Source organism: Engraulis encrasicolus, chromosome 21 (assembly GCF_034702125.1).
Source record: "Engraulis encrasicolus isolate BLACKSEA-1 chromosome 21, IST_EnEncr_1.0, whole genome shotgun sequence".
Classification (NCBI taxonomy): Eukaryota; Metazoa; Chordata; class Actinopteri; order Clupeiformes; family Engraulidae; genus Engraulis; species Engraulis encrasicolus.
In genome coordinates this window covers 18396900-18414203 of record NC_085877.1, presented here as the reverse complement: position 1 = coordinate 18414203, position 17304 = coordinate 18396900, and the positions used below count along the sequence as shown (strand labels likewise).

General features: G+C 44.0%; 2 protein-coding genes across 2 annotated transcripts; one reads left to right on the top strand and one right to left on the bottom strand.

Annotated features, from left to right (window-relative positions):
* On the top strand, window positions 1–9893 carry cldn7a (claudin 7a). Its single transcript, XM_063187088.1, has 4 exons — window positions 1–659; window positions 5076–5240; window positions 6750–6834; window positions 9070–9893. The coding sequence occupies exons 1-4, from the start codon at window positions 437–439 to the stop codon at window positions 9233–9235; spliced, it is 639 nt and encodes a 212-aa protein (XP_063043158.1). The 5' UTR covers window positions 1–436; the 3' UTR covers window positions 9236–9893.
* A 4061-nt stretch (window positions 9894–13954) lies between these two features.
* Window positions 13955–17264, bottom strand: si:dkey-112a7.4 (uncharacterized). Its single transcript, XM_063187087.1, has 3 exons — window positions 17099–17264; window positions 16309–16687; window positions 13955–14153 (listed from the first exon to the last, which is right to left on the bottom strand). The coding sequence occupies exons 2-3, from the start codon at window positions 16490–16492 to the stop codon at window positions 14053–14055; spliced, it is 285 nt and encodes a 94-aa protein (XP_063043157.1). The 5' UTR covers window positions 16493–16687; window positions 17099–17264; the 3' UTR covers window positions 13955–14052.
* Between the last annotated feature and the right edge of the window lie 40 nt (window positions 17265–17304).

Genomic DNA, 17304 nt, shown 5'->3' with positions numbered 1-17304 from the left:
GAGAAGAGCTGCGGTTCTGAACGCGCGACTTCCCTTCAGCGTTGTGTAGAAGCGGACTTCATCTGAGAACAGTCAGCGATTATTGACCTGTCTTTGAGCAGCGGCGTCGGTAGGCACATTGAGGGTAATTGAGCATCGTAGTACCAGGTAATTGAGCGTAGTACTCGCATCCCAAAACAGGGAGAGTGGAACTTGTCCACGGAGCGCTAAGGAGGGACCCAGTGGAGAGAGTAAAGAGAAGAGGGGTCAATCTCCGTCTGTAAGCACTATCTTACCAACCTAACTAGGACTTCCAGAAATATAACTTCTGAACAGGGCACGCTAAAAGGACCCAGAGTAGAGAGAGCAGAGGTCCATCTCCGGAGACACACCCAACATCAGCACCAAGCTAAACAGAACTTCCGAAAGTTAACAAGTGCGTAAGGACTACTCGGAGATGGCCAACGCGGGGATCCAGCTGCTTGGTTTCGGACTGTCCCTGGTGGGAATTATCGGTCTCATCTGCGGGACCATCATGCCACAGTGGAAGATGTCGGCGTACGTTGGGGACAGCATCATCACAGCCGTGGCCATGTACGAGGGACTGTGGATGTCCTGCGCCTTCCAGAGTACCGGCCAGCTCCAGTGCAAGATCTACGACTCCATCCTACAACTGGATAGTAAGTGGATCTGATTTATTTCGTGTATGTGGATGCAAATATGGGTATGAGGGTATACAAATGTATTATTATTATTATTATTATTATTATTATTATTATTATTATTATTATTATTATTATTATTATTATTATTATTGACATTATTAATCTACGACTCATTTTTCAGCAGGGCGGTGAGAGATTTGATTTGCTTAGGCTACTCCAAACAAACCAGTATGCCCTCTGTGATGTAGCCTATAAGTACAGTATGTCTATAAATTAATATCTACAACTGTGTTCAAAGTAAGTGGATGTGATCTGGACATCGTCTGAGCTAGGGCAGAAGGGCATGTACATAATGCAATATAATAGTGTGTTACAGACGAGTACGCACACGAGTACGCCAGGGTAGATATTCTTCATATGCGCCCAATTGGTATTTCTCGTTAAAAAAAAGAACATCAGTGGATGCAGTGTGATGTTAGACCCGCACTGTTCATTTTCGCTCCCTGGCAGCTCCTCTGTGTGTGGAGAGCGCAGAGAGAGAGAGGGAGAGGAAGAGCAACTGCATGTCAATGATGATGAATGCCTTTATAGCTCAGATGAAGGTGTCTGTCACCCCCGCTCTGTTTATCAATTACCCCCGGTCACTATTGGCTTTGTTTCGGGCCACAATGCTGCACATTGTCCGGCGCTCACATGGAGAGATGGCTATCGCGCAAAGCGTTGGTGGCGCGCCGACTCGTGCCATTCTGCTCGGTTGGGTTGTTATTTTTTCGAAGTCAGTCCTCTGTGAAATGACTCAACTGGACCAAATGGACATGGGAGCTTAAGTTGGTAGCGTGAAAAAAAGTTTTACCATGTGGAAAGCAGCATAAGGGCCTTTATTATTATTATGTCATATAATAATAATACCAATACTACTACTACTACTACTACTAATAATAATAATAATAATAATACTAATAGCAAAAATGTTCTATTTCATGTATGTGGATTTATATGCAATTTCAATTAAATGTTTTATAATAAAACAGAAAAAAAAGTTATCTGGCGATTCAACAGGTGGTTGCCATGCAATAGCCTTTGCCTTTGCTTTACACCACAATAATTATACATTCCTTCTCCCAAGCTAGGATACAGGTACCCACCCCTACTCAAACAACTACAGATCGACACACACACACACACACACACACAGACTTTATGTGTGCCCACTGTGAACTTGATAAACGTCTCTCCCCCACATCATCCAGTTTTTATACTGGGGAACGCTCAGGCACCCGGGAGAGAGGGGGAGAGAATGGGGAGGCAGTACCTGAAACCATGGTAACACAAGTAGAATGTTCTGTGAGGGAATGTACCTCACCTCCCCTATCCGTGTGCTCCTGTGGAAAACAAGGGTGTGTTACCGTGTGTGTGTGTGTGTGTGTGTGTGAGAGAGAGAGAGAGAGAGAGAGAGAGAGAGAGAGAGAGTATGCAGCATATATGTGTGTACACGTGTGCATACCTCAAAAGGTTCTGTAAGGGTCTTAGTATTTTTACAGTGTAGGTTCAACATCATTGCATCTGTTCTGTTTGCTGACTGTTTCCGGTTCTGATTGGTTAGAACCACCCCTGGCAGCAGGTGCAGTCCGCACAATGTACACAGGAAGAAAACGCAGTGTATATTCAACCTTGACAAAGTTCTCTGGGACCAAATTCACTCTATAGGATGTTAAATCTACTCCCTGAGTGTTGAATTAACACTGCAATGCCGTGGAATGTATGGTTGGGCCTTGTTGGTAAGCGGGCCTGGTGGTTGATGGGTGGAGGGCTGGTTGTTTGTGGGAAAGAAAGGTAGGCTACCCTTAATTAGCTTAGCTAACAGGCCTACCCCTTCCTCCACCTCCACCTCCCTCCTCCTCCTCTTGTTTTGTATAAGGAGCTCCGGCTGTTCAAGGGTCCATAGAGGTCTTTAATGAATGGTCGGTGAAGGGAGACGTGCAGTATTTCAGGGGAGATACGGGCAGTATTTCAGTGGAGAGAAATAGGGGTGTAAATCACAGCCCCCATGACGATACGATTCGAGATCGATTCAGTGATTCGATAAGAATGCCCCACGGTAGATACGATTCCACTTCAATTTTTTTCCAATTACTTCTCCACATCTATTATGTAGCACAATTAACAGCTACGACATTGGGCAGGGGCCAGCAGTTTGATTATTTTCGATACTTCAAAATTGATACTTAAGCCTTACAATACAATACATTTCGATCATTGGCATTGGGATTGATGCATCGATACATATCAATTATTTGTACACCCTTAGAGAGAAAGACACAGTAATTCAGTGCAAAGTGATGTGGTATGTCAGTGGAGAGAGAGAGACACATGGTTTCAGTGCATGGAGCAGCAGTAGGCCCACATCCCATTGCTAGTATGCCACCCCGCCCCCTTTCCCATTCTGCTGCCCACTTAGTTATGTGATGCGTGAGAAAGTGGCATGTCATACTGTGACGAGCATAGGAACTCCACACACATACTGTACTGTACACACATGTGCACATGCACTCACATTAGAAAATGCATGCATCTTCCTACTTCTTTTACTCTCTCTCTCTCTTTCTTGCTATGTCATTACTATATGCCTCATACATAAAGAAAATTCTTGGCATACATGCATGCGCATGCGCTTGGCACCCAAACACACACACATACACAAAAGCAGACATATACTGGCACAGACTGGTTCTAGGTGGACCGAGGGAAATCCCTTCTACTTTTTGGTGTGAAAAGAGGCACACACACGCACACACACACACACACACACACACACACACACACACACACACACACACACACACACACACACACACACACACACACACACACACACACACACTCTCTCTCTCTCTCTCACACACACACACACACACACACACACACACACACACACACACACACACACACACACACACACACACACACACACACACACACACACACACACACACACACACACACACACACACACACCAGTTGCACAATGTTGGGTTTGGGTGGAGCTGTGCTCTAAGACAGATTAGTACTGAACATTTTATTGGCCCCTTCCCTTCTCCTATCTTCTCTTCTCTTCTCTTCCCTGTTCTTCTCTTCCCTTCCTTTCCCTTCCCTTCCCTTCGCTTCTCTTCTCTTCCCTTTTCTTTTCGTCTCTTCCCTGCTCTTCTCTTCTCTTCCCTTCCCTTCCCTTCTCCTCTCTTCTCTTCTCTTCTCTTCCCTGCTCTTCTCTTCCCTTCCCTTCTCCTCTCTTCTCTTCCCTGCTCTTCTCTTCCCTTCGCTTCTCGTCTCGTCTCGTCTCGTCTCTTCCCTGCTCTTCTCTTCCCTTCGCTTCTCGTCTCGTCTCGTCTCGTCTCTTCCTTCACTTCACTTCACTTCACTTCACTTCTATTCTATTCCCTGCCATAGCCCTTGCCCAATCCAACCCCTCTCTCTCTTACCGCCTCAAGACAACAGCATATGGGGCCGGGGCTTCCAGGGGTAACAGGGACGAGGGATGGGTGCTGTGAAAGTGAAAGGGGTGTGTGTGTGTGTGTGTGTGTGTGTGAGAGAGAGAGAGAGAGAGAGAGAGAGAGATAGAGATAGAGATAGAGAGAGAGAGAGAGAGATTTCTGGGAAAGACAAACACAATGTATCCCCACTCCACTCCCCTATCTATCTTTGAGGGCATTTACTGCTATTTACTGCCCTCCTCGTTAATGTGGCCAAAAAGGCTGTATGTGTGTAATGAGGCCTAATTTACTGCACTGCTCTAGCGGGAGCTGGTGCAAAAGCACATTCAGATGCTAAGTAGGGCTTTTTCAATATTGCATCGAATCGAGAAATCGTGATACACAGTCACGACACTGTATTATGATGCAAGAAGGCAGTATCGTGATACGCCCATAATTCAAAGTTCCTGTTAGCCTTCAGTTCAGAAAACAACCACATGCTATGATGCTAACCATAGGTCAAAAATCAGGATACAAACCGAATAGTGAATTGAGTGTATTGTTACAGCCCTACTAAGCATTGTCTTCCAGCCTACTTCTTAGATTAGATCCATTAGATTAGATACAATTTCATTGTCATGACATACAGAAGGCTATGTATGAATACAAAGTAATAGGAATGGAATGCAGTTTAGTAATATGCAACAGGATGCGATTGCATGCCACTTTTACAGTTTTTTACAGCTTTGTCACCACCTACTCTTGCCTTCATTCTCTCTCTCTCCCTCTCTCTCTCTCTCTCTCTCTCTCTCTCTCTCTCTCTCTCTCTCTCTCTCTCTCATCCTCCCCAGAGGCACCACAGACAATGTTAGTAATCATGGTATGAAGTGTCTATGTTGACCCTGTGTTTCTCCCTCTCTCTCCTCTTCCTCCTCCTCCCTATCGCTGCGTCCCTTCCTCTCAGATGCCCTCCAGGCCACGCGTGCCCTGATGATCGTGGGCATCATCGTGTCCATAGCTGGGCTGGGCGTGGCCAGCATAGGCATGAAGTGCACCACCTGCGGAGCGGACGACCGCGCACGCAAGTCGCGCATCGCCGTAACTGGGGGAATCATACTGCTCGTAGGAGGTCAGTGTGCGTGTGTCTGTGTATTTGTGCGTTCGTGTGTCTGTGTGTGTGTGTGTGCGTGAGTGTGTGTCAGTGTGTGTGTGTGTGTGTGTGTGTGTGTGTGTGTGTGTGTGTCCAGTTGTACAGTTGCACAGTGCAACTTGCACAGGCTTTGAATTTGGTTCAGTGAATTTAGTCCTTGGATGTGCAGCAAAAAGGCAACAACAAAAAAACATTTTTGCTAACTTCAATCACGGTGGCTCAGTATTGTTGTCCTTTAGATGTCTGGCTGCTATTTGGGGACACAAACGCTTGGCTCTAATTCAGAGGGACTCTTGCTTTTGTCACAAGACAAAACTGGCAACTGTAACAAAAAGAAAGAAAGAAAGAAAGAAAGAAAGAAAGAAAGAAAGAAAGAAAGAAAGAAAGAAAGAAAGGGAAAAAAGAAACGCTGGTAGGACGGGGACAGACTGAGGGACCTGGCCCCATAGTTCTAGACATGCCTCGAATTCATTGGCTTCAGACGGCATAGTAAAGCTCTGAGGTCTGTGTGGGAGAGAGCTTGAGGGCTTTGCCAAGAAGGGCCCAGCTGTAACTGTTAGAAGCTGTCGTGAATGATGACCTTTGAACCTTTGGCCTCCTGTGTAGGGAACCGTTGAGGACGTGACTGCAGAGGTCAACTGGAGGTCAAGGAGGTCATTGGGGATGGCGCGTACTGGAGGAGTGGAGGGGCTACTCTTGCCAGGATTATTGATGTCATTTAAGTACATGAAAGTGAATGGGAGGGAGGAGGAAGAAAGAGGACAGACGGTCACAGTCTTTATGGCTTTGATGAAGTTTTTTGTGCCTTTGTCACACTTGTAATGGTGTGACAGTCACTAGTTCTTCTCATTGGAGGAAAACACATCATAAATCTTCCAGATGTCTTTAATCTTCTATACAGGCTACTGTCTGTCTGTACACTGAATTTTGTGTGTGAGCTGCGCTGCACAGGGAAAACAAGGGTGCAACCCGTAGCGACTGATGGTCTTTTTTTTTTTTTACTTTATTTATGATAGGACAGTGAAGGTGGTGACAGGAAGCGAGTGGGGAGAGAGAGACGGGGAAGGGCCGGCAAAGGACCCAGGCTGGGAATCGAACCAAGGTCAGCCGCATGGTAGATGAGTGCCATACCATTTGGCCACGGCAGGGCGGCGGCTGATAGTCTAACAGTGTGCGCAAAGCAAGGCCTCAGAGTTTGGTGCTGTGGTCAGCACAAGAACGCACCATGTCAGCCCGAGGCGCGGAGCGAGTTCGATAATGTGCAGCCGGCTAATGACATGTGCTCATGCATCAATGTATGTACTGTATGTTGATGTGTGTGTGTGTGTGTGTGTGCGTGTGTGCGTGTGTGTGTGTGTGTGCGCGCGCGTGTGTGTGTGTGTGTGTGTGTGTGTGTGTGTGTGTGTGTGTGTGTGTGTGTGTGTGTGTGTGTGTGTGTGTGTGTGTGTGTGTGTGTGTGTGTGTGTGTGTATTTCTTGTCCCATCCAGCCCTGTGTGCCATTGTGGCCTGCTCGTGGTTTGCCCACAATGTCATCCGAGCCTTCTACAACCCATACACACCAGTCAACACCAAGTAGGTGTCCCACCACACTGAATTGTAATTCATTACATTATACTTACTGACGCTTTTATCCAAAACGACTTAACAGTAATTTTTAAGTAGAGGGTATTGGTTAGAGGCCCTGGAGCAGGGTGGGTTTAGGTGCCTTGGGCACCTCAGCCATGGAGTGAGATAGAGAGTAGAAGTGTGAGATTCAAACCTGCAACTCTCTGATTTTAAGTCCATCTCCTTAACCATTAGCCATGGCTGCCCTGACTGAAGATTACGTTACAAAAAAGGGGTGCTGAATGCCTGAGCCCTTTTTAAGAAAAGTTGCCCTCAGCCTTGAAAAACTAAATATCTCAGCTTCTGAAGCACATAAAAGTATCCACTAAGTTGCATTTAAATGCTAAGACCCTTATCTTTCATTAGAATGTGTTCATTCACTCAAACAAACAGAGATTTTTAATAAAGTTGTCTCAAATCCCATGAGCCTGAATGTTGCATGATGCAGCACCTGGCGCCAGGGCCAATGTTGCGCAACGCAACATCAGGCATCAATGGGTTAACCTACCTGGCACTTTTATCCAAAGCAATTTAGAGTTATTTAGATACAGGGAATTGGTTATAGTCACTAGAGTAATGTGGGGTAAGGTGCCTTGCTCAGGGGCACTATAGCCATGGATGGAGATGAAGGAAGGACGGGTAAGGGTTGTATCCAAACCAGTAACCCTCTGATCTTACGTCCACCCCCCTAACCACTATGCCATGGCTGCCTCAAGTTCCTTAGGGAACCTTCAGTTACCACTGTAGGGGAACCTATAAGTTTTGGAAAGAACTCCAAGGTTCCTTCAATAACTTACATGAGTTCTTTTCAGGGAGAATTGGGGTTTTTGGGTTCTCAATAGGTTCATCAGAAACCTTCTAAGATTCTCAGTAGGTGTGTTGACAGAGAATGGTGCTGGTGATGGTGATGGTTCCTTTACCTAATCTGCAGGTATACTTAAGTTCCAAAAGTAACTGGTGTGGGAATGGGCACCAGCACCGTTCAGGTCGCAGAGGAACTTTTAAGATAGGGACTTCTAGGGGTTCCATCAGAGTGGCAAATGGAAGCTTCTTCTGGGACTTTTTATTTTTTCAGTACAGGTTATCTGAATACATGTCTCACAATACCTCAAGCTACTCAGGCATTTACCCTAACTGTACCCTACAGTCCAGTCAACACAAAGTACTGTAGGTGTCCAGCCAGCTTGCCCGAATGCAATTCCACACGCCTCACAACACCTAAGGCCCCTCAGGCATTTACCCTAACCACCCTAACAAAGCTGCACTTCAAGAGACAAAACAAAGAAGAAAAACACCCTCCAGTCACGCAGATTAACTCTGTTCAATGTCTCTTGTTATGTGTATAAGAAGGCTTGTGTGAAGAGAGGACTGAAGGTTAGACCTGGATTCCAGGATGAAGCGACCCACAGCCTGGTTGCGTAACAAAACCATTAAAAATGGTCTAGAATGCAGTGGTGGTGTGTTTGGTATTCAGTCAACTCATACGGACACATGTCACTTCTCTCTTTGTCAACCTGGTTTGGTGTCTGAGCTCTGAGTACAAGGCTTTAGCTCTCGACTACAAAGCAACCTCAGATTCCACCTCTACTCATCCAAAGGCTGATCATAAATCTTTACTTGCCATCTCCTCACACAAGACATTCCCAGTTAAAATTTGTTCTGTAACAAAGTCCCTGCATGGTTGCCATGTCCCTACAACTGGCTACTTCATTAGTCGGGTCATCCATTTCAATGTATACTGTGTACATAGTTTGTGAAAACTCGTCTTTTCCAAGAGGGTTTCCATAGGATACTTAAATCCCAATCGTCGACCCTTTTTGGCACTCCGACAGCACTAACTAACCCTGTAATGGAAAGCAGTATTATTCCATGCATCTATACCTTTTCATGTCCTGTTATGTGAGTCATGGTGGACAAAGTGTCTTATAAGTGTTATCTAACTTGCATTCAAGTCAATGAATTGGTCTAACGTCACAGACTTTGAATGAAGAGAGCAATGTAATGTCATGGGTACCAAACATCTCTGTATCTCTGTAAAAGGTCAGGCTCTTGCTTCAGGAAACAGTTCTCTTCATGACACATCTGTATATATTTTGCTTTTGCCAAACATGCCTGTCTTTCTCTCTTCATCCCAACAGGTTGGAATAAAAAGCCCAATAAAAATATTAAAACATCTCACTTTTTCTCTTTTCGTCCCAACAGGTTTGAGTTCGGGGCTGCCATTTTCATCGCCTGGGGGGGTTCCTTACTGGATGTGTTGGGGGGCGCCTTGCTGGCGGCCTCCTGCCCCCGCAGTAAACAGCTGTCCAAGTACCCCCCCAAGAATGCCAACGCCTCTCGGGCCCCCAGTGCCAAGGAGTACGTTTGAGCCCATCACCCTCTAGTGGTTGAGAAGAAGAACAGCAAAAAAGGGGACAAAGGAAAAACAACAGACTGTGGAGTCTTTGTTGCTTTCCTCCTTACTCCCTCCCTCTCCCTCTTATCTGTCTGTCTGTCTGTCTGTCTGTCTGTCTGTCTGTCTCGGTGGACCGATGCTGTTTTTCTTCCACACAAAGCTCAAGGCTTGTTTTTTTAGTGTTTGGTTATGTGAAAAGGGGTGGGAGCAAAGAAAGAAAGAAAGAAAAAATGTGCCCCCCCCCTCTTTCTTTTTAAAATGAAGGACAAAAGAGAGCACCTGTTACAAGTCATTATCTTGAATGCTCCACTAATGTGCCTTTCTCGGAAAAATACACAAAGAAAAACTAATTACAATGAAAGATGTATTTGGATGGATGTATAAAACTAGCAGTCAGGGCCTAGCTTTACCTTTAGATCTGTGCAACAAAGGGACAATACTAGTCAAACAAAATCCTGACATTTGTGCAAAAATGAACATTTTCAGTTCAATGAGTGCATTTTATATTAATGTATATACCTCAGTTGCATAATGTATCACAGTCAGGTGCTGTGCATTAAAAGAGGATTGCAGTATTTTGTAACCAGAGATGCTGACAAAGCATAAAAAGAAAAAGCTTAGTTCCCTCTTATTTATGTCAGTACACACACACACACACACACACACACGCACACACACACACACGCACACGCACACACACACACACACACACACACACACACACACACACACACACACACACGCACACACACACACACGCACACGCACACACACACACACACACACACACAGCTGCCCCTGTCTGTCTCTCTAGTTAAGCCTTAAATTCTCCACCTATAAACATGTTGTCTCTGCCAAAACATGTATTTAACAAAACAGCTATTACAGTTAATGGCTATTTGTTTTACTCACTGCCTCCTCAAGATCTTTTGACCAAAACATAGCAGAGATCCTTGCTATTGCTATGCAGTGTTATTTATAACATGTATGACACATTTGTTCATTCTTCCCTGGTATGAACATGAACATGAAATACCCTGCCCTAAAATTCCACAATATTTTCCCATCCTGTGGCTTTACCTAACATCATTTCCTGAAGGGAACATTGTCCTGGCTAGACTTGCTAGACTGGCTGGATGTTATGCCATGTTGTCGTGTATCGCCTCTGGTCGCTCTACAACTTGGAGGCGGAATTTCCACTCGCACACTCCACTCCTCCTTAACTTAATGCATGGGGGGGCAGCAAAGCCAATTGAGAGGCTCCATTCATCATGCCCCAAGTTAATGAATCACTGAATCACTCTGGAAACATTATTTTAAGGCTATAGAAAACGTCTTAGTGTTGCTTTAAATGTCATGTGTGAAAAATCCTGATCTCCCACCATAAATTCCCATCCTTTGAAAGATTTAGCCTACTTAATATAATTTCCTGAACATGGTTTATGGTGGCTAGACTAACTGTGCCTTCTTACATGTAAGACTACGCCACTGTGTCCCATCCTCTGACCATTGCTTAGTCTAATTAGACAGTAAGTGGACACGGATTACAATTGGCTAGACTGCATCTCCTAAGGGCATACACATACACGTTCCACCCTGTCTAACCTTGCAATGAGTATAGCATTCAAATGAGTGGCCTGTTATTTTCCCCATGAGGTGAACATGGTGTTTTAAAGCCTTTGACTCCTGGGGTTATGGAGTCGGACATGACGGAGCATACTTTAAAATTCAGTATTGAATATGTGAAAATGTAAGACTTTAGCCCAGTGGTTCTCAACCTTTTTGAACAAACGCCCCCTTGGCCTCATCATAGGGCTTCCAACGCCACCTTGACCCCATTATAAGCCTGACAACGCCCCCTTACTATTAAAAAATGAAAGAGACTAATGCCCCCCAATGGCAACTTAGCACCGCCCCCTCTCAACTTTATCCTTCTCAATGACCCCCTAGAGCTACCACCCCCCAACGCCCCCGGGGGGTGGTACCAACTGAACAGCTTGAAAACACCAAGACATGACAGTGCATAAATTATATGTTGGTCAGGGGCACTAGACCAGTCAACAACACTGCCTTCAGTGAGACATTAGGTCTCACTGACTTTATCTTCCGCTTAGTCAACAACGTGAACTTTGAAACTTTTTTCCAAGGAGGGGAATGTCACCAGTATATGTTTTGTTTTTTGTGCTGTTGTTTTGTTGTTGCTGTTGTTGGGGTGCTATGCACTGGGTAGGATGGCGTTTTCCATATCTGTTGTCAATACCTCTGTCCCAGCAGACGTGCCATCAAATAATCTTTTTTTATATTCTACAAAAAGAGTAAAATGTCTCTAGAGAGTTAGTTACCTTTTAACAGATGCTCAGTTGTATTTTCATGCAAGATAGTGTGTTGTGGATATTCCACAAAGTAGGTCCAGTCCGTCACGTATGATTATTCTTGTCCTCCCTTAATCTGTTCTTTCTTAAATCTCTGAATTGTTCCATGGAGATAGACAGATGTTTTTTTGTTTAGATGCTCCATCTATTTCTGTTTCGAAGCCTAAAGCAATGCAAGATGAAATCGATTAAAATCCAAAAACAATTCAGTTTCCTTTAGTTAGTAATGAGAATATTCAGAGTTCTAAATAAGAATATCCTGACTCCAAGGGAAAAACACAAGTATTCTACAGTATGGCCAAAGCCACAACCGGCCTTTGTTCAAATGTGATGTTTCTGTGTAAGATGGTCTAGAAGGGCCAAGAAAGCAACTTATGCAGCTTGTATATGTAGGATTTGCTCTTAAGTTGCTATTTGTTGTAAAATGTGTCCAATTCTGTTTATGTCACCATATTGAAATGGTCAAGTGTTGTTCTACCACAAAAGCCTTACTCATCATAGTCTCTTTACTGAATGCATCACTTTGTTTTTTTAACACATTCCCATTTCCTGGTAGGCTACTGCTCCTTTCTCATCCTCAACACGTTTAGGTTAATAACAAAACAGTTTGAGATTTTTTATTATTTTTTTTTTTACATGTTCAAGTTTTCATGAAAGATCTCTTGTACTTTTGTGGGGTTTTTTGTGTGTATTCATGATATGGGTCGGTTGATGAAATGGTGATATGCAATCCACCAATAAAACATTCCAAGTCAAAAATGTGGGTTTGTGTGGTTTTTTTCTCTCCTTTTTTGAAGCATTAGATTTATCAACAGTCATGCATAGATCATTGTTCAAAAACTTGCACTTTTCCAAACAAACAAAAAAGTCAATTGCTCCATGCAAAAATATTTCGAAGATTTATACAAAAAGAGCATCATGCACCTCATTCAATGTATATCATACATACACTACAGATACAAATTAAATCACTACGATATTAACTAAGAGCACGTTTGATTTAAAAAAGAAAACAAAAACAACGTCATAAAGTGACCTTTACAAACCTGATAAAAACAGTTATATAATAATAAATTAACAATTATTAAATCTTTTTGCAAGGCTAATTCTTCCAGACTCAAGCTTAGAAGTTCAGAAATAAAGTTCTGAAATTTCCACCAACAAAAAGAAAGATAGAAAGAAAATGAATAACCAACTTGTCGAATGAGTGACTTAGCAATGACGACTGACAACACCCTCTGTGTCCAAAGTAGCCTTCAAGTTGAAAATGATTTATATGACCTATTCTTAGTGGTTTAAAGTGCAAAAGAAATTAAAAGCTCTATGGGCTCAACCTGCAATGTTGTGTCGTTGTCTACATAGAACACTTTAAGCAGCAAAAAAAAATGCGACTTGCATCCTATGTAGGGAACGAGTTAACATTTCCAACACTCCCGTACTGTGTGCTGTTGAAATTTTCAAATAAAAAAGTGGATATGTTACAGATCAATTAGATTAAGCTTTAAGGCCCAGAGTGTGATATATTTTGTTATGTGCATTACCAAAATCCACATCACTGTTTCTCCATGAGTCATGTTCCACCTTGAATTATGGTACTTAAAAGAGGGAATCCCCCCCCCCCCCCCCCCTCCTGTTTCCTTTTTTTTGTGGCTTGCAATAATATGATGCAATCACATCAGTTATGAGTATCGTATTGTCGCCTGACTCTGACAAGTTTGAAAGAGGGAAGGAAGATCTTACACTGGGGACCTTTAAAAAGATATGGTGACGGACACACAATAAACCAACTCCTCGAGAGGTGTTCCAGCAAGCTGGGTTGGTCACTTACTGGAAAATGTTCACTCAGCACGTAATGTTGAAAGCCACACAGTAGATGAGCTATGTGGTTTTGAGTGTAGTTTTGTGAATGGAAAATGAACTCATTGTAACCTGATATTAGGAGGCCTATGTCTGACTCAAGTCAGAGGTAACCTATCAGTGTTTTTGTGCAAAGTCACAAAAACGTGATAACAGACTGGTGAGATAGACTGGGGTCTTCCCTCCAACTCTAGCCATAAAACTAGCGGGCATACCCTCCGCCCACACTGAACCATTCTGTCAGATTATGTGCCTGATTGTGAGTGTGTGTGTGTGTGTGTGTGTGTGTGTGTGTGTGTGTGTGTGTGTGTGTGTGAGTGTGAGTGTGAGTGTGAGTGTGAGTGTGAGTGTGTGTGAGAGAGAGAGAGAGAGAGAGAGAGAGAGAGAGAGAGAGAGAGAGAGAGAGAGAGAGAGATTCAGTGCATGTGTACTGAGATGAACAACTTGAGGCTTGGCTCCTGTGTTGTTTGTTTGCTTGTTTGTTTGTTTGTTTGTTTTTAAGACAATGGGCTTCTGGGAAGATGGTGAGTAGTATTTTGGCACAGCAGTCTCTGGGTGTCACTAGGCAACAGGTGACACCTCCATAGATGCAGCGAACCTCCTGCTGTTGCTGTTGTTGTTGTTGTTCATGAGGAGGTCCAGGTCTTCGTCCTCCAGGTCCACTGCAATGACAACCAGAATTAGATTGAACTGTGTAATTCTGGGCAAAGTGGTGCACTGCGCTATTTCATTGCAACGTGGATGGATGCATGGGGACCCAGGTTCGAATCCCCTGCCCCATATCCCCAAAAACATTTTTTTTATTATCATTATTATTCAGACGTCGTAAGCAGAATTGACTCAGAGGCAGAAACACAGTCTGCATGTTAAATAATACATTATATTTTTGGTACTTTTGCAGAATATTGTACAGTCTCTCTTTTGGGATTTCTGTGAACATTCTCTATCATTACCTCTGCCAAGGAAGTTATGTTTTTTTCTGTTGCGTTGGTTTGTCTGTCTATCTGTTTGTTTGTTTGTTTGTTTGTTTGTTTGTTTGTTTGTTTGTTTGTTTGTTTGAGAGCAGGATAACTCAAAATGTTAGGAACGCATTTGTGTTAAACTTTGAATTTTGACATTTCAGTTTCTAACTCCACAAAAAAGAAGGTAGAAAGACTTGAAAAAATAGGGTGTCACATAGTCAAATGCTCTATGAAACAGCTTCCTTGGCAGAGGTCTGCACTGTGTTCCAATATGCAACCTTGCGTCCTCCACTTGTGCTTGTGGCCTCAACCCGCCTCCTGGCCCCGCCTCCGTGTAGAAACCAATTAAGTTTCCCCGCTGTCAGTCTAGCCAAAACAATTTTTTGGGGACTCTTCTTCATTCATGGGCAGTCATGGGTGAGCGGTTAGGGCGTCAGACTTGCATCCCAGAGGTTGCCGGTTCGACTCCCGACCCGCCAGGTTGGTGGGGGGAGTAATCAACCAGTGCTCTCCCCCATCCTCCTCCATGACTGAGGTACCCTGAGCATGGTACCGTCCTACCGCACTGCTCCCCATGGGGCACCACTAAGGGCTGCCCCCTTGCACGGGTGAGGCATAAATGCAATTTCATTGTGTGCAGTGGCAGTGTTCACTTGTGTGCTGTGGAGTGCTGTGTCACAATGACAATGGGAGTTGGAGTTTCCCAATGGGCTTTAACTTTTCACTTTCACATTTACCATCCGGTTTGCAAATGAGAAAATAACTTCACAATTGAGCTTTTGCAAGATATTGAAATATAATGCTGTTGTCAGTGATGTCATCATGACATATTACTCCCTGGTACGAGGCCACAAGCACAAGTGGAGGACGCAAGATCACATATAGGAACGCACACTCAGAGTGCATTAACTGTTCAATGAGATCATATCGGGGGTCCTGCAGTGCTGCGAGTTAAGGCACCCGTTCGTGGATGGGCTTGTAGGCCCATGAAAATCCAGTCAACAACATCGACTAAAGATGATCTGCATACTTTGCCTTTACCTCATTTCATGACATTAAACATGAAAAACAAAAAATAATGGAATTCAAGTATGTTGGCCTACACAGAGGCGATTTTTATGGTAAGTTGGGGCCCCAAGCGGAAATTCAAAAGAATGAACATTCACAACAAATCTCCACCACTGTAGTTTAAAGTCTATTAGTCGGAAGCTGTTATTCTCCACCTGAAGAGTTCAGATGCAAAACCCCCTAACTCCATTTCTGAAGACCTGCACTTCTATATTTTTAGAGAACCCTGTTGTTGGTTTGGTTTACATTCATGGACTTGATAATACATATTAATAGTTATATTACATAAATAAAATGAAAAACTATGCAATTTTGATAGCTTTGTATTAAATAAAAATGAAATGAGATTATTTTCTGAAAAGGCACTTAGGGGGTTTTGCATCTGAACTCTTATAGGCTTGGGGGCCCCAAGCAGCTGCCTGCCTTGCCTGGTGACAAGATGCGCCTCTGGGCCTACAACTTGTTTTTTTTACTCCATTACAGTACAGTACATACAGTAGCCTACAGTACTCCACTACAGTGTTTTGACATCGGCGTGTGTGGATGTTCACACACAAATAAATGGCACCATGGGCTGTGGGGGTGCTGTTATAGGCCCCTATGATTAAGTCAAAGTCAGGTACCATCAAAAATCGCATATATAGCCTATCTATAAATCTATACTGCGGATCAACAGGATTAAAGATTGATGTTGGTTCCCATGGTCAGAGCTAGTTTAAACTTTACACTAAGCATCATAAACAGCACTTTATTATTTCTAAGATGTGTGAGGGTCTTTCTTTCCTACCTCTCTTTGACCGTCCAATCTGGCCAAGTTTGGGTGGCCGCTGTGAAATCCTCTGGAGTGGTGGATGGCGGTGGTGCGCGTTGTGATTACCAGGGCCATTCATTGGGGCGGAGAGCACCATGCTGGTCGGCTGGAGTGCGCCCGTGGGCGGCAGAAGATCTGGCATCCCCGTCATGCCGTACATTTCTGCTGCAAGGTGCGTGTTTTCTATAGGCCTGTTGTCGTTGCTGTTGAGAGAGGTCTTTACTCCGTTGGTCGCCGTCTTGGAGCCTTCCGAGCTTCACTTCCGCAATGAAGTTAATTTAATTATTTCACGCCGAGTAGGCTACAATCCGACGCCTTCTTGCGAGTCACGACTGTATTCACCCAAGATGACAGCCTATGGAGATGAAAAAATAACCGGTTATGGGATCATTAGGATCATTAACAGAACAAAAAACTGTCAACTGTTCAACATGAACTAGTCTGACTGTGTGCTAGGCTAATTAGCGCAAATACATACTTCGAATTAAAAGGCTAACCTCGCAATCCACCTTGGACAGGACAACACAACGGTAGCAGTCAATTCGCCTTGTTAGAATTTCCTTTGCTTCCTTGGTATTACCATGTTACAAATGTTTCGTTACGACAAGTCCAAGTGCGCCTCATGACAGATAGCCTGTGTTGTAACTTAGTAGCAGCAGCCTAGAGTAGTAGTGGAGTGGAGTGGCGATACAATGTTTACACCTGCGCGTCCAACCCAATGGCTCGTAAAACATATTCTAGGGTAGCCTACACGATTCGTTCTTACCTGACAGTAGTAGAATGTTTCGGTAGTCTTCGAGGTAGACCTAACCAAAACTCAAAGCCTGGTTTTACGAATGTTTACTCGATGGAGCCTTGCTTGTCGGAAGTGTTGTCTTGTGAACTGCAAGCGTACTTGTCAGCTTGGGGATTTCCTTGGAACTGCGTCACAGCAGGAGGAGGGACTGTGAAGTACGCCACAGGCGCACTAGA

Coding starts and splice junctions, on each gene's coding strand:
- si:dkey-112a7.4 (XM_063187087.1), bottom strand. CDS start 16,492: ATGTACGGCATGACGGGGATGCCAGATCTTCTGCCGCCCACGGGCGCA. Junction 14,154..16,308: donor GATTGGACGGTCAAAGAGAG/GTAGGAAAGAAA, acceptor TTGTCATTGCAG/TGGACCTGGAGGACGAAGAC.
- cldn7a (XM_063187088.1), top strand. CDS start 437: ATGGCCAACGCGGGGATCCAGCTGCTTGGTTTCGGACTGTCCCTGGTG. Junction 660..5,075: donor CTCCATCCTACAACTGGATA/GTAAGTGGATCT, acceptor CCTTCCTCTCAG/ATGCCCTCCAGGCCACGCGT. Junction 5,241..6,749: donor AATCATACTGCTCGTAGGAG/GTCAGTGTGCGT, acceptor TGTCCCATCCAG/CCCTGTGTGCCATTGTGGCC.